Source organism: Gobius niger, assembly GCF_951799975.1.
Source record: "Gobius niger genome assembly, chromosome: 21".
Classification (NCBI taxonomy): Eukaryota; Metazoa; Chordata; class Actinopteri; order Gobiiformes; family Gobiidae; genus Gobius; species Gobius niger.
Genome location: NC_136872.1, coordinates 1,172,960 through 1,190,695, shown reverse-complemented (window position 1 = coordinate 1,190,695; position 17,736 = coordinate 1,172,960). Strand labels below are relative to the sequence as shown.

The 17,736-nt window shown below is 45.2% G+C and overlaps 1 protein-coding gene across 1 annotated transcript; it reads right to left on the bottom strand.

Moving 5' to 3' along the window:
* Positions 1-724: 724 nt before the first annotated feature.
* batf2 (basic leucine zipper ATF-like transcription factor 2) lies at positions 725-16,677 on the bottom strand. The gene is made up of 3 exons (XM_079579634.1): positions 16,484-16,677; positions 13,887-14,000; positions 725-1,944 (listed from the first exon to the last, which is right to left on the bottom strand). The coding sequence occupies exons 1-3, from the start codon at positions 16,559-16,561 to the stop codon at positions 733-735; spliced, it is 1,404 nt and encodes a 467-aa protein (XP_079435760.1). The 5' UTR covers positions 16,562-16,677; the 3' UTR covers positions 725-732.
* Between the last annotated feature and the right edge of the window lie 1,059 nt (positions 16,678-17,736).

The following is a 17,736-nucleotide window of genomic DNA, read 5'->3' as shown; positions in this document are numbered from 1 at the left end:
GCACAGACACTCGAAAACGGTACATTATTTGTGAATAATAATGCATTAGTTTAAAAAACAAACAACTAGGTGAAATTGGATAATTTCCCAAGGCACACCAGACAATATCTCACGGCACACTAGTGTGCCACGGCACAGTGGTTGAAAACCACTGATCTAGATGAAACAGGGAACTAAAATGATTTGTTTTGTTTCAGTAGCTCAAAAAGTCCTGCTCAAAACACTTCTTTCAAAGGATTGACCTTTTGTTCCACCCAGGGCAAGACTGGTGCAGATGGTAGAGCGGGCCGTCGGTGATCAGCGGGTCAGGGGTTCGAATCCCGCCTCCTGCAGGTGTATATCAGAGGCTGGGTATATAGCCTGCTGTCGTTAAGTCACATGACTGGTGCGTGACGGGGGGGGATGGGTCTTTGCTGTAAATCGCATTGACAGCATAATGTAGGTAACACCAAAGACTGTAGGCTAGATACTGATTTATAGTTTTTCATTTATTTTTAGTAACATATGCAAATGTACTTTCAATCTAAATGTTTTCACTGTATAATGTTGAAGCTTTAGGGCCTTTGCAGTGTCTCTGTAGTGGGGGGGGCGCAGTGGGGATAGAACCACACGCATGTTCAAACAGATATACATCATGAAACTTCAATGTATCCACATAAAGCTTAATAATTCAGCGACATGACCGTCATGTATGTTTGACACGTGTACATGTACAGACACAGAAACATGTGTCTATTGAGTGTTGAGGATCCAGTCGTTGTCCTCGAGTAACTGCACGAGAGTGAGGTCCATCAAGGGGTCAGCGAACAGAGTCAAGTCCAAGCCACTGTCCAACAGAAAGGTGTCCCCCGCAGGTCCAGGGGTCAGCAGCTCAGTGGGGTCAGGGGGGAGCAGTGTGGAGAGGGTCGTGGAAGGACCCAAAACAGAAGCTGACGTTTGCACCTGCTTGACCCCAGAGTGGGACGTCAGAGGAGCGGCGGTTTGGACGTGTGTGGGGAACCTGTGGGACAAAGTCTGCAGGGCTGTGTGGAGGCCCGGCCTGGAGGTGGACGAGACAGGGACTTTGTGGGACGTCTGGGGAGGGACAGGGATGGGCGCGGACTGGGACATCTGACGGGGTGTGTGTAGACCCAGGAGCTTGGCGCTTGACGGAGGGTCAAGCTGAGGAACGGCGGTGGGGACAGGGACATTTGGGGATGTGTGCGGGGGTCCCAGGCTGTCAGAAGGGACAGTTGTAGGGACACTGTGGGACAATGTCTGGAAGGGTGTGTAAAGACCCAGGCTGGAAGTAGAGGGGATACGGTCTTTGTGGGACGTCTGGGGTGGGACAAGGACAGGTGAGGGGCCACTAAGGGACATCTGGAGGGGGGGGTGTAGACTCAGGCCTGAGGTAGAGTGGAGGAAGACAGATGGAACAGTACAGGATGTCTTTGGGCAGAGGTCTAGGCGGAGGCTGGACGTGGAGAGGGGACAGGGCAGCGGCACAGGGGTGGGGACAGAGGGGGACATCTGGGTGGGAGTGTGTAGGTCAAGGCAGTTTGTAGTCACAGAGACAGCTTCAGGGACGTCAGAGTTCAGTGGAGGGGTGTGTAGGCCGTGGTTTGAGGTAGCAGGCACAGGGACATTGTGGGACGTCAAAGAAGGGACAGGTGTGGGGACACGGGTGGGCACAGGTGTGGGGACACGGGTGGGCACAGGTGTGGGGACACGGGTGGGCACAGGTGTGGGGACACGGGTGGGCACAGGTGTGGGGACACGGGTGGGCACAGGTGTGGGGACCGTGGACCACACAGGGCAGGCGTCCGTAGTGTCAGTGGGGCTCTTGCTGAGGCGGCAGTGGGGCGCGTGCCTCTCCAGCACAGAGGAGTAATGGTCCCGGTCCCTCTGTAAAGCAGAGATCTCCTTCTGCAGAGAAGAGTTGTCCCGCTCCAGACGCTGCAGCTCCTGAGGACAAACACAGCATGGTTACCATGGAGATAGAGACGCTGTCCTCTCCTGTCCCCTCCAGCAGAACAGCACACTTTGTGTTCTTGCCACTCCAGTTAAATGGGAAGTACATGGGGTAGAGACTCTATCTCCTCCAGTCAGATCGACTCTGCAGCCGGGAATGGGCGAGGGGAGTGGGGGGGGACATGTGCTTTTTTTTTTTCACGTTTATGGCAAAGCGAGGCTGTTTATGTAGGCATTGTTTATCTCACGATGGGTTAATAATGTTTTTAGTTTGACCTGTGAGAGCCTGTAATGCAGACGAACACAATCTATAAATAATAATGAATAAATAAAAGGACGAACACAAGGCAGCGCGATGTAGACGAGGACATGAATGTCAGCGTTGCTCCATCAGAGCAGTCACCTCCTCTTCCACGCCCTCTCACAAGTGGCCAAGGTACAAAGTGCATAGCTCCGCCACTTGGAAAATCTCAATTCACTTGAAGAAGATCTGGCTCATAGACATACAACTGTTGAACCACTTTGCTTCTCTACATGTCTCTGTGTCTTCATTTAGTCTTAAAACATACTCATAATTCAGCATATGTTTAATGAATGGTGGAGTAATGGGAGAAAGTTCAGTTATTTCTCTTGTTCACACCAGATGCCAGATTGGTTTTCTGACCCTCCGTGTATTTTAGCCAAAATGAGCATTTAGCATGTGCCGTCCTGATCAAATACAGTGCCTCTCGTAAGTATTCATACACCTTGAACATTTGCACATTTTGTCATGTTTACAGCCCTAAACATAAAGATTTTATTTAGTCAAAGCAAAATGATACATGATTCCGTTAATTTTCAAAAAATAGAAAAGTGAAAAGTGGGGCGTGCATAAGTATCATACAGCATTTTCTGAGTGCATTAAATTGCCTTTAAAACATTCATAGTGACTCCAGAATGTTCACACCTTGGCCTAACGGTTAAATAGAGGCACCTGTGTGTAATCTACTCTCAGTGTAATTACAGCTGTTCTTTTAGGCCCTCAGAGCTATGGTCAGAGTGTATTGGTCACTAAACAACATCATGAAGGCCAAGGAGCACCAGAGAGGTCAGGGATAAAACTGTGGCGAAGTTTAAAGCAGCATTAAGTTATACAAAGATTTACCAAGATTTAAACATCTCCCGGAGCAACTGTTCAATCCATCATTCAGAAATGGAAAGAGTAAAGCACCACTGCAGACTTACCAAGACACGGCTGTTCACGTAAACTAACAAACTGAACAAGGAGAACACTGGTCAGAAATACAACCAAGTGCCCCAAGATAACTCTGGAGGAGCTGTGAAGTCCTGCTGCTGAGCTGGGGGAATCTGTACATGGGACAACTATAAGTCGTATCTACACAAATCTGGCCTTCATGGACGAGTGGAAGAAGAAAGCCATTATTGAAAGGAGGCCATAAGAAATCCTGTTTGAAGTTTGCTAGAAGTCACATGGAGGACACAGCTCCATGTGGAAGAAGGAGCTTTGGTCAGATGAGACAAAAATGTAACTTTTTGGCCCAAATGCAAAACGTTATGTATGGAGCAAACCTGACACTGCTCATCGTCCTGAGTGCACCATCCCCAGTGTCAAATATGGGGGGGGGAGCATCATGCTGTGGGGCTGCTTTTCCTCAGCGGGGACTGGGGAGATTGTAAGAATAGTTGTGAAGATGGATGGAGCCAAATACAGAGACATTTTGGAGGAAAACCTGCTGGAGTCACAAGAGAACTGCGGCTGGGGCGGAGATTCACCTTCAGCAGGACAATGACCCGAAACACAAAGATAAATCTACAATGGAATGGTTCAATAAAAACATATTAATGTGTTAGAATGGCCCAGTCAAAGTCCTGACCTAAATCCTATTGAAAATCTGTGGAATAATCTGAAAACTGCTGTTCACAAACGCTCTCCTTCTAATGTGACAGAGCTGGAGTTGTTTTGTAAAGAGGAATGGGCTAAAATGTCAGTCTCTACATGTGCAAATCTTGTAGAGTCAGACCCAAAAGACTTGTGCTGTTATTGCAGTAAAAGGGGGTTCCACAAAGTATTAATTCATGCTGTATGAATACTTATGCACGCCCCTCTTTTCACTTTTCTATTTTTTGAAAAATAACAGAATCATGTATCATTTCGCTTTCACCTCACAGGTGTCTGTTACTTGTGTGTGAACGTTCAGTAAAAAAATCAAAATAAAATCTTTATGTTTAGGGTTGTAAACATGACAAAATGTGCAAAAGTTCAAGGTGTATGAATACTTTCGAGAGGCTCTGTAAATACATAAACCGGACAGAGTGTGATCCCCCTGCAGTAGGAACAGAGGGACCACCCCTTTCCCCAGTCTAAAGTAACTCCTTCTTCACCCTCTGCCAGTGTCCATCGCTCTGGAGTAACTACACAGAGGTCGACGCACTGACGATAGAAGATCCTCCTGTGGTCCCACTCAGAGAAGGGAGAACAAAGCAACCACTAATCTGAAACCTTTGATAGGGTGCGTGCCGAGTGCGATAAAAGTGTAACTTATCACCAAAAGAGAAGTAAAAGTGAAAGATGAGAGGAGTAAACACAGGACACACCCCTGAGTCCTCTGGACCGGAGTGTCTGTCAGCTGACCTTTGTATTCCAGCAGGGACGTGCACAGATAGAGCCCAGGTGGTGCTCAAGCACCTGCCCCTCTGCCCTGTGCCCTGTAAGTGCCCTTCTCAAGACCTGTTTTTTTCCTCCCCATATTAAATATTATTTCTTATATTGTTCTTAGATATTTGCCCTGAGCCAACATGTGCTGAAAATACAGTTTTAATGTTCAACAACTTCAAATGGCGCTTCATTCCTCTGCCTCTGAGCCGCGGCGGCGCTAACGCTCCTGATCAGTGAAGGGCAGCTGTGCTGTCCCCGTGTTTCCCCCGTTTGAGAACATGGTACAGCCCATCTCTGTGAGACACGGGAGTAAAGTGAACTAAGTAAATCGGATAACTTTATGAACGAGCCAGCGCGACATGACGGGATTATTAAAGTGAATGGAAACGAAAGTGGGGGCGAGGACGTCAGCGCCGCCGTGCGTTAGAAGTCAGTCAGAGCTCCTGCCCTTCAAAATGTCTGTGCGCACGTCACTGTATTCCAGTATGATTTTCAGAGTTCTGGTGCCTCAAAGAATTCTTCTGATGGTCCATGAGTTGCTAAGCCCTAACCCTACGTGGGCCCCAGAGATCTGCTGGCAGTTTCCAGAGTACAGACTAAATAAGATGAAGACTCATTTTCCTCATTAAAGTGATTCCTTTAGTTGACATGTTTTACAATTTGAATAGATAGTGTAGGGGCTTCATTTTGACCAATGAGATTCCTGTGAACTGGCCTAGGTTAAAGGAGGAGGAGCTCATTTTGGAAACTGGGGTGGCTCTCTGGTCCAATCAAGAGAGGAGGAACTTGATAGTTTACTTTAAATGTTCACCCTTACTCGCTCCTCACTCTGCAATCTTACAGACTATCACTTTAATGTGTGCCTTTCCTGTCAAGTAAACAAATCAATGAATGTGTCCTGTACCTAAAGCACTTTGGGTTGTGACTGAGCGTGAAAGGTGGTTTATTAATAAAGCTGAGTATGTGTCCTGCCCAAAGGTCTGCCACGCCTCCTGAGCTCCTGTCCTTGTGTGTCTGCAGTGCACACAGCACAGGAGGGGGAGGGCACAGTCATTCTTCTAAAGAGAGCATTTACAGGAAACTCCAGGGAGCTCCAACATTACACAAGCCTCACACACCCTCTGCACACGCACACTCACACACGCCTACATGCACACAGTACAACAACCACAACTTTAACACAATCGGACCACATGTCTGTCCTAAGCCTTAAAGAGGGTGCCTACAGTATAAGAGAGTGTTTTCTCTGATCAAAAACAGACTTTTCATTCACACAGGTTTCACTGAGGCCGTCTCTCCTTAGCAGCAGAAAGTGTGCTGATGACATCGACCACATGTGTCAAACACAAGGCCCGGGGGCCACATCCAGCCCCCAATTTGTAGAGCATAAATACTAACTCTCGAGCTCATTCTTGTGCCAACTTATGATTTTTTTAAAGACATAACCAGAATGCTCACCCAGCCACTGGGGGCAGCCCAAAAGCATTCCACACATGTCCAGCAGAGGGCACTGACATAATAAGAGATCAGGATGTAAACAACACATGATAAGCCACGTGGTAAGTGGCCAGTCTGCCCCAGGAGAGACACAATGTAGCACTTTGAGAAACGTGTGACACTGGACCTGTTCGGAGCATAATGTGTAGGTTTGAAATCAAATCCCCTCAACTCCGGTTTACTCCGGTTTACATGTGCAATAGGCGAATCCTCCAGCCTCCTGTTTCTGACCACCAGCCTGGCTCCACCTCATGCTGCCCACTGCTCCCTACCAATGGCGTCGCGGGATGGGTTAAATGCAGAGGACAAATCTCCATGTACAGTTCATGTAAAATGACTGTAATGGCTTCTGAATGTATATACCAGGTTCTCACAGTGCAACAACTACCCATCTTCCATGGGAGCAGGCCACGGCAACCGCCTCCACCTTCAGACCGCCATCTTTTATAACAATTAAGGCTCCGGCTTTACCTACACTGCGTTCCAAATTATTATGCAAATTGGATTTTTGTGTCAAAAAGGTAAAAAAAATAATAATAATAATGAAACTCATGGATGTAATCGTGTCTTGGGGCTCTATGAATCACTGACATTAATCTCAGAGACCTGGGATGATTAGTTTTCAGGTTAAGCCCAGTTAAGGGAAAAACTACTGCAAAGGATGTTCCACTTTATTAAGCAGATCATCATTTTCAAGCAATATGGGAAAGAAAAAGGGTCTCTCTGCTGATGAAAAGCGTGAAATAGTTGAATGCCTTGGTCTATGTATGAAAACCTTCGATATTTCATGAAAGATTAAGCGTAATCATCGTACTGATAAGAGATTTGTGGCTGATTCAGACACACTCCGGTTTGTGCAGATAATGGCACAATGAGGACGGTTTCTGCCAGACAAACACATCAGATTAGGAGACCCTCCAGAGGCTGCAGTTGTGCATAAACCTTCTCTCCGGCCTCCCCTAAACGGTTCATTGAAGCTGATGAACAGAAACGGCTGCAGTGGCTCAGAAATACATGAGGACTCATTTTCAAACAGTCTTGTTCACTGATGAGGCCGTGGGACCCTGGATGGTCAACTCAATGGAGTAGTGGATAGTTGGTGAATGGCCACAATGTCCCAACAAGGCTGTGACGTCAGTAAGGAGGGGGCGGAGTCATGTTTTGGGCCAGAATCATGGGGAGAGAGCTGGTCGGCCCCTTTAGGCCCTTTTAGGATCCCTGAAGGCGTGAAAATGACCTTTGAAAAATATGTGGAGTTTCTGACTGACCACTGTCTTCTATGCTACAAATAGAAGAGCCGTGTTTTCCCGAACAAAATCATCTTCATCATGACAACGCACCATGTCCTGCTGTAAAGAAAACCTCTGCATCACTGGCTGCTATGAGCATAAAAGGAGAGAAACTCATGATATGGACCCCCTCCTCCCCTGACCTCAGCCCTATTGAAAACCTTTGGAGCCTCAAAAAAAAAACTTCTATGAGGGTGGGAGGCAGTTTTCATCCAAACAGCAGCTCTGGGAGGCTATTCTGACATCCTGCAAAGAAATCCAAGCAGAAACTGTCCAAAAACTGACAAGTTTAATGGATTTAATTTTTAATTTAAGATTTTGAAGCTGCTATCACACAAGGGCTCCTATGTTAAAATATAACTTGACCTGTTAAGATGTTTTTGATTGAAATAGCTTTTGATTTCAGTAAACATGACCTCCTAATGCTGCAAATTCAACAAATGACCATTTTCAGTTAATTACAAGCTTTAAAATGTATTGAAACGATGAGTTGCGTAATAATTTGGAACAGTGGATTTTGAGGTTTTTACTATACTGTTATCGCTAGGAAATTTTTTCCACCACATTTAAATGATCCTCTACCAGGTAAAGACTTGAAAATTATGCTGACTCTCATTTGAGTTGACAATTTAGAAAATCTTAGAAAAATGTCATTTGCATAATAATTTGGAACGCGGTGTACATCTAACTCTGGCGAGCAATCCTGTGCTTCTGCATCAACTCCTACGGGCCCTTCTACTCTTGCTGATGTTTCCTCCCTGGATCAAAGATTGCAGGATAACATTTCATTAAGTCGACTCCCTGTACCTGACCCTTTGTTTTACGGGCTGTCCTATTCAGTTTATAGAGTGGAAAGCCGCATTTACGAAACTTATCAGTCAAAGAACAATAGATCCCACAGAGAAACTATATTATTTGAGAAAATACATTGGTGGATCTGCCAAACAAGTATTGGATGGAACATTCTTCCGCAGTGACAGTGAGGCCTTCTCAGATGCTTGGACCAAATTAAATCGCAGGTATGGCCATCCATTTACGATTCAAAGGGCCTTCAGAGAAAGAATAAAGAGTTGGCCAAGGATCCATGGGAATGATGCTGAAGGACTGAGAAGTGTGTCTTTTATTAGTCTTGAGGCTGACATTGCCTGCAATCCAATAACATCTCTTTATGCACTTCAGCCCAGGAAAATAACAGGCAATACCCTGTCAACGCTAACCTCTCCACTGAAGAAGCCCTTAATGTCCCCAAAATTATCTGGGCCCTGTTGTCTCTTTTGTAATGAAGAATTTCACCAAATATTCCTATGTACTAAATTTCAGGAATTATCTGTTAATGACCGGCGTGCATACATCACGGAAAAGTCTTTAGTTTTGGTGGTCTAGGAGAGGGACACAGGGTCAAGGATCGTAGACGACGTCTTCTGTGTGGGGACTGTGGCCTCAGGCACCCTACTGTTTTGCATAATGAACATTTTGTTAAAGACTTTGTGATCCCTGATCCGGAGGACATCACATAACTTGTTTTTTTTTTTTTAATGTGTAGAAGTGGAAATGAGTGTGATTTTGGTAACCCTTTTTAATATTCAAAATTGTAACTAAATGAATCAGTAATCACTTGTTTTGTGTTACTCGTGACTGCGGGGAGTGTAATGGCTATGAATGTATTTTGAAAGACTGCTTCCGGTACCACGACAATTTCCTCTTAGGGAAGGAAGTGTTTAAAGGGGGGGTATTATGCAAAATCGACTTTTTCAAGATTTACATCATGTTATTCTGTCATTTCCTCATTAAACACATGCCTGAAGTGTTGCCTTGGCACATTCACGTATTTTTGAGTAATCTGTAAAAACTCTGATGGCGGCCATTTTAGGGATAAAACGCCTGAGTCCTCCTCGGAACGCCTCCATCTCCTCGCAGACGCCTCCGACCTTTCGTCACCAGCCGAGTAACCAACCACTGCCCCTCACTGTGTGTTCACTGTGTTGTGAACCGGAGCCACAGCAGACTTTTACAAAGACACACATCAGTGTTTCTGTTACTGAAACACCCAGGATTAAAACCGGTGACAAGAACGCTTATTTCAGTGTCTGGTTCTGCGCTGGGCCTTGATGATGCACAGAGCCTCCGGAGAAAGCTAATGCTAAGCTAAACCTCGAGTCAAAACGAGAAATATGCACACATAAAGTCAATAAAACCACCACACACATAAAGAACCGTTTAACAATGATCACACACGGAGCCTGGCTTGTTGATTTGGAAGTTTATTGCTCACATTTCATCTACAATGGGTCATAGCCGAGTGTTTTTCTCCCGGAGCTAACAAGCTAGCCGCGACAAGCTAACGGCGAGGTCGGAAAATTCACTGAATACAAGCAGCATATTATGCACTAGAAACGTCACTAAAACAGGCAACTGCTTGAAGCAGCCTTTATGATGATCACACACGGAGCCTGGCTTGTTGATTGTGTAGTTTATTGCTCACATTTCATCTGCAGTGAGTCGTAGCCGAGTGGTTTCTCCCGGAGCTAAGCCACTATTAGCCACGACAAGCTAACAACCTTCACCTTCACAACATTCATTGAAAACAGGCAGCATATTATGCACAAATAACGTCAATAAAGCAGCAACTACTCAAAGCAGCCTTTACGATGATCACACAATGAGCCTGGCTTTACACATTTGTGGTTTATTGCAGACTTTTCATCAACAATGAGCTGTAGTCGATTATAAGAAGCTAACGGGTAACCTCGAAAAACCATTGTCCAGCTGCACAGATAATGTCCGTCTTTGAATCGTATGGGCTCCTGCAGATCCTGGTGTCGTCCATGGGGGTATAGTTAGAGATCCATAGGGCAGATGCAAAGAGATAGCCTCCAAACAGCAGTTATTTTTCAGGCAAGAGCCCCTTCCAAGCGTCCGGTGTGGAAGGTTTGTCTCCAAATAATATCCTGTGTGGCCATTGTTCACAAAGTGATAAACAGTAGCTCCTTTCCAACAATAAAAAATAAAATGCACCGATCGTAGTTTCAATACAGTTGAGACAACGAGCGCAGTGTTGTTGTGATGCCACAGACAGCGTGTGGAGGGGGCGTGTCGGAAAGGGTCAGAGGTTCTTAAAGAGACAGAGGCCTATTTCAAGTCATTTGCTACCGCCATTTTGAAAGAGCAATTTTATACAAGGCAGTTATTCTAATTTACTGCATTGACAGACCAACAGATGGTTTCGTCATCATTGTAGTGTGATATAGACTGGTGCTATGTGGCTGAAAAAAGCATAATACCCCCTCTTTAAATATCATGGCGGGTGGGAAGCTTGTATGGTCACGGCACGGTCTAGCGCCTCGCTGAAAGGGGAAAAAAGGAACAGTTTCGTTTATCTTTTATCTATGTATTGTTATGAAAATTGTACTAATTCACGGTATGTATTTTTAGCTCTTACGGTGGTGATGTGCTAATGGTAAATAAAAGGAAAACGGCACAACCCACTTGTACGCTTATTTTGTCAGCTGGGAGCTATAATGACAAATAAAGCAACAAACAAACAAACAAACACATGTTCATCATTGGGCAGTATTTTAATCTAACTATAACATTATAAGCTAATGAAATATCCCTCTGGGCTCACAATGCTAAACCAAATAGAAAACTAAATGGCAGTGCTCTTAAAGCAGTACTAAGTTCACTGCTCTTACAGGTCGCCCAGAGACATTGAGGATGGGTCAAATGTAGATTTCTCTACAGAGATTAAAAAAGTATAACTTGACTTTAGACTTAAGCTCAAGCTTAAACACACGCACACAGACATTTGATTTGGGCTGCTTGGACTTTTTTGGAAACAAAGCTTTTGAGGTGAATTATGACCAGGTTGTTCCACATTTGTCTGCACCTCTGACAAAGCACAGGGCACTGGATCTATCAGTCACCGCCGCCTGGTCACCAGCAGGAGAAAACTATACAAAGACACACAGATTTATGTGTTTGTGGAGGATGTTGCAGCTTAACTGCTAAGCTCTTCCCAGAAGATGGTGCAAGACTGTTGTGGAATAGAGGGAGCGGAGGGAGCTGCGCAGGAGGAAGAGGAAGGGGGAGGTGGAGTTGACCAGTGCAGGACACCACGCTCTGAAACAGGGACAAACCCAGGAGGCGGTGCACCATTTCAGAGGACCAGAAGAGACTGAAGGCAGCCTGCCAGGTTTCCTACGGTTTCTCCTACCTCAAAAACATGCGGGTCAGGTTGACCCACAATGGCAGCGCGGATCAGTCGCAGCGGCTCAGGACTAACACCTGAACGCCATTTTGACAAATAAAGCAGTTACGTGTGGAGTGTCTGCAGCTTTCAGTTTAGCGGTGAGTGATGATGACAACATGAGCTCTGATGACACGCTTAGTACCATGCATATGGCATTGTCCAGAGACTGGACAACTAGAAGTGAAGCTCCAACAAGGACTGGACGTTCTTCCATGTTCTTGTCCCGTCTGCAGAGGGACTCCCATCAGCCCTGGGTCTATCTACAGTACAGCCTGTCTGTCCATGGGAGTGGATCTCTCCTTCCGAGGTTTCTCTTTTCTCCCACTGGGTCATAAATGTTTTCCTCGCCGTGTAGGAGACTCTAAGGACAGGGGAGACACCCATGAGGCTCGTCACCACCTGCCGCTTATTTGGACATTACCAAATAAGGGGCACCTCCTGTTGTGATATACAGGTAGGGCTATACACAACAACTGACTGATTGATTGATTTTAGCACTGCGGTGCATTGTTCCACCCCTAGACATAAGGCGTTTCGTTGGGGACAGTCCCTGAAACCCCCTAGTCCCTCTTCAGGCCCCTCTGCTCACGGCCTCTGCGGCCGTCGCACATGTTCAAAGGCTCCAGATCGCACTTACACTGCGGAAAATTCACAATTGAAGAAATACAGCGAGCAATGAGCGGGCTTTGGGAGTTTACAGAAAAATAATGATTCACAAAGCTATGTAGCTTCAGTCCATGATGCACACAAAACAAAGATTAAAGCAGGGGAGTCTAATGATGGAGAAGCACCATTACCTTAAAGGTGCATTATGCAACTTTTAAGGGAGGGGGAAGATAAGATAAGATAAGATAAGATGATACTTTATTGATCTCACAGATGGAGAAATTGTATTTGATGAGAGAGCATCCGGCAGCAGCACCCATTCAGTGCGCACCACTCTTTTTTTTCTTTGGTGAAAGATCGTTGTGTCGCGGCCGCCATCTTCACTGTTTTGGTCACAGGAGGAGCACTGGTTGATGGGAAATCCGTAGACGATGACCACGGCGGTGGAGCTCTTTTGCGCTTGGCCACGATGTTCTTGGCCACACAGGTGTAGTTGGCCGTGTCGGACAGACGCGCCTGCTTGATGATCAGGTTGTGTCCACGGTGATGTAGAAGTTCCTGTCCTCGGCCGGGTCGATGATCTCGTTGTCCTTCAGCCACTCCACCCGCATGACTGGAGCTGCCCTCTGTCTCCTCTGATCATCTGAAACGGTGCACCGCCTCCTGGGCTTGTCCCCCGTCTCAGAGCGTGGTGTCCTGCACTGGTCAGCTCCTCCTCGTCCTTCCTCCTCCTCCTGCACAGCTCCCTCCACAGTCTATCACCATCTCCTCGTTGGTCCCTTTTGTTGTTTCCTGTAGCTCCTCTTGTGACGCCTCCTCCGTGCTGCAGGTGTGGGGGCTCTTGGTGCCTCTTCACTGTGCAGTGTCTCAGAAGAAGATGTTTGTAGTAAATGGGTTTAGCTAACAAGCTAGCAGTTTGTTTACCTTCAAAAAGCTGCTTTCTTCAGGACTATTTTGGACTCTCAAAGTAAACAAATCCACCAAACCTCCACAATAACACGGTAAAGACGTACAAAAGTATCCAGAAAAACAACGTGGTTCGCTGAAAAAGGCAAACAATTCACTGAAAAAGTTGCCCATAATAAGAAATAAGAAAATAGGCCCCTATGATTGAATGATTCAAATAAGAAGGTTGCCATACACACGAGTTGACAAGCTTCTCAAAGCGCTACACTGTAGTCAGTACTTAGTGGTGGTAAGCTACAGGTGCCCTGGGGTTAACTGACTTAAGTGCGGCGGCCAATAGGGCTGATATGGAAAAAATTACATATCAAATACATACCTTAAAGGTGCATTATGCAACTTTTAAGGGAGGGGGAAGGGGGCGTATTTGACTTTTCAGTGACCCAGAAGTTGTATGAGTGGTTAACATAGTGCCTTTACTTTCCATCACAGTGGCCTCTATGATGCTCTCGGACTAATGTTTTTTCAGGGTTTCTGGTAGGTTTTCTCTGATGGATCTGTTTCCACGGTTACGTGTACTAACCTACCTGAGACCCTAAAAACACCTGAAATAAAATGGGTCCTGCAGCATCAGAGGCCACTGTGATGGAAAGTAAAGGAGGTGTGATATGGAAGACTGATCATATTCTTTCTTCACTGAACACTGTATATGTGAATGAAGACCGTGTCCACAGACCTGGTGCAGCTGGTCAGCCACCTGTGTGGTCTTCTGTCGACTTTTCCGGGCCGCGTCTCGGTTCCTCTGCCTTCGCCGGCCGCCCCTCTCCACTCTGGGACGCCAGTCACTGTCCTGCACAAAGACAACACGCCGTTACTCCAGCCGCACCTCACGCTGAGCACACTGTTTATACTTATACAGCGCCCACACTTCAGTCATGATGTACACAGACACTGGAGGAGCCGGGTTTGGACTGCCAACCTCTCAGTTACAGGACGACCCGCTCTACCATCTGAGCCACTGTCACCCCAGGAACAGAACACACAAACCATGGCAGAGCAGACGGTGACGCTGTGCAGCCTCTGGTCACAAAGTCTGCATGATAGGGGCACTTTTCAGGAAAAATACCCTGTAAGTATATATATATATATATATATATATATATATATATATATATATATATATATATATATATATATATATATATATATGTTTTTCGATGTCATGATCCGATGCATATCACGATACTCAGGGGCCGGTGTCGGCGGTAATGACTAAAGACATATCGGCAGTGGCTGAGTTTCCTGAGTCCAAACATTGGTGCAACAACGACACACGTCCGCCCTTGGCTGACTGGTTTACTCCACTTCCCGGTCGGCCCCGCGGTCACAGGACTCTGGCGCTGGTGCAGCAGTGAGTCTGGAGTGAGTAAGTAAAGTCGCACAGTGCTACTGCAGCGTATGAAGACACTGTCAGGCTGTTGATCATCCACCAGAGGGAGACCTACTCACTTTCTTTAATCTAAATGCACATACAGCATGAATGGATCCAGTTCCACAGGTGCCTCAGTCAAAAAGTCAACAATTGAACACTGATTTGAAACAGTTTTTCTTTTTCTACCAGATGTTTCTGATCACAACTCCTGTGCTTCAGTTTTACTTTCAGCTGCTACACGTATGCAAAGAGGTCAGAGCTACTGAATACTTTTAATCCAGCTCTAACATGTAATGGGGTACAAAGAGTGATGAAATATGAAATGAGTCCAGCAGCAGGTGTGATGGTGCCGTTGGTCTGACTGATGCAACTGCTCAGACTTTCACTTTCTCTTTGGGATCTGTCCTGTGCACAGTCTGGCTGAGCTTTGTTTTGAAATAGTAATATCGTTTTGATTCATGTGGTTTTATTCACAGCAGACGCCAGAGCTTTGACCAAACAGAACCACATTTTGTGTTCTTACAAAAGACCACAAAATGTGTTCAACACAGAGTCTTTGAAAACACTTCTGGTTCATAAAGTGTTCTTTATAACTCAGTGGATTTGGGTGATGATCGGGTGCATTCTAAAGAGCCTATAACTGAGGCGGTAACTATGGTAACTGTCTTTATGCAGATTTCTAGTCTTAGTTTGCTGTGCTAAGTTCTTTGTAATTCTTTGGCCAATTCACATGAAACAAAAACAGTCACAAAGTTCACAGTCCTCTCTTCCAGTTCATGTGAACTATGGTCTGATTATTGATTCATAAATCCAGACTCACCGTTGTACCAGCGTGTGAGTCTGGTAAGACTCCACATCAACTTCTACAGCGCAACATACACAAGCAACCAGGAAGTGGAGTAAACCAACCAGCGAAGGGCAGTCAGTGCGTTATTATGCATCACTAAACTCACCTCCTGCTGACGTGTTGTTGTTTTTTTTACCGTTGATTAAATAAATAAACCATTGTGATTGCACGGATCCATTTGAAGACTGGTAGAGCGGATCACTCTGGATGCCAGGCTAAGAATAATGTGGCAGGTTTGACGTGTATTTAACCAGGAAAGTCCAGCTGAGATAAAGAATCTCTTTTTCAAGGGAGTCCTGGTCCCAGAGGGGAACCTACTGTACATGTTTTTAGGTTTGTGAATCCAATCACTGTCAAATAATGATCAAGGGAATTTAGGAAAAGATTTCAACATTTTTCTCTCCCACAGATTTGTAATGGCACCTGCTCCAACTGAAATGTCATTCTAGAACATTGACTGAGCACCTGCCTGTCAGAGGGTCTTTTCCACTTATAAAGACATTTCCCCTGGACATGTCCAAACTCTTTCCCATCAGAGACAGAAACCTCGCACTGATTGGAACACTTCATGTTCTGTGTCTGGATACAGAGACATACTGTGATAAATGTTATTGGGAGCTTTGTTTTTTGGTCTATAGCACATTTAGAAACAGACCTACTGCCCCAAAGTGCCAATTCCATTCAGCGCCTCCCTCTGACTTTGACTGACTTTCTCAACATTATAATGAAAATAAAAAATAATGTTTGTTTAGCAACACACAGGCAGACTCAATCAAAAACACTGTTTTCAAGTGTGACACAGTGGCTCCGCATGTCAACGGAGAAAGTGGAAACAAACTGTTTAAATCATCTTCATCATCAGTACACTTGTATAACATGCTCATTGTAATGAAGAGTTCCAATGACAGCCTCAGTAGGGTTAGGGTTAGTTGTTTGTAGACACGCTGGTCCATGTTACCCATGTCATTTCTGTCATCTAACTTTTTTTTTTTTTACCACTTGGCCAAATCCTCTAAAAAGGTGCCCGAGGGACAAATAACTGGCGCTCACTCACAGAGGGGGGGTCCTCGTCCGCGGTCCGCGGGCTGCAGGGCTCAGGCTCAGGCCGGGTGTCCATGGACAGGACGGGCATCTCCGGGGTGTGCGCGCAGCCTCGGCCCGGGCCTCATGGGTGCTGCTGCAGCGGTCCTGATGCTCGCTCTGATGCGGGTGGAGACTTCAGCCTCGTGCACCGGAGAGTGAGGTGGTGCCCGGGAGAGGCGTGGCCAAATCCGGAGCCGGTGACGACACGTGACGAGACGCTTTCACTTTCCGTTTATTCGAAACGCTCCGCTTTAGCGGCAGAGAGGGCGCGGGGCGGGCCTGAAGGGAAACTACAGTGTGTGGCCTTAATAAAATGGACTGTTCTGCTGTGGGGCAACACAAACAGCTGAGAAGAGCTCCTTGAACCAGTGCCCGGACGTGGTGACGCTTCTCTGTCGAGCCTTTTGGAGCTGAGCACTTTTAATCACATTTCTGTTTAGCCGTGCACATGAAAGCAGACTATTACAGCCTATCTGATCTTCTCTTGAATGTAACTAGATTCATGCTTTATGGGTTGGTTTGATCTGCCTTCTTGTATTTGTATTTCTATATAAATGATGTTCTATTGCGAAGAATTGTTCCCATACAAATAATTAAGCTTGCCTTGTCTTGGGAGAATAGGCTAATGTTATTTGTGCTGGCTCAATGATCCCCGGGCTCTGTAGATCCCATGATGACAGCAGAGCTCAAACACGGGTCTACTTGAACAGCTGACATTACAGGCTAAGTTGAGACTATTTGCCAATTTAATGTAACCCTGTAATATTGTTCTTTTCTAATGTCAAATGGTGGCACGGGCTAAATAAATAAGCAAATACAGATTGAAAATAAATGTTTTTTCTTTTCTTTCTTTTTGTTTTCCCTGCCGAATATGCTTGCCCATGAAATTGGCATATTTATTTATTCCACTTTGAAATAATAATAATAATAATAATAATAATAATAATAATAATAATAATAATAATAATAATAATAATAATAATAATAATAATAATAATAATAATAATAATAATAATAATAATAATAATAATAATAATAATAATAATAATAATAATAATAATAATAATAATAATAATAATAATAATAATAATAATAATAATAATAATAATAATAATACCCGATATCCACACAAGATGGCGCTCACATGCCGCATATTGACGAGCCGACGCCCCACCGGCTCTCCGCCTATCAGCGCTCGCCCTGAGACAAGCGGGCCAATCAGAC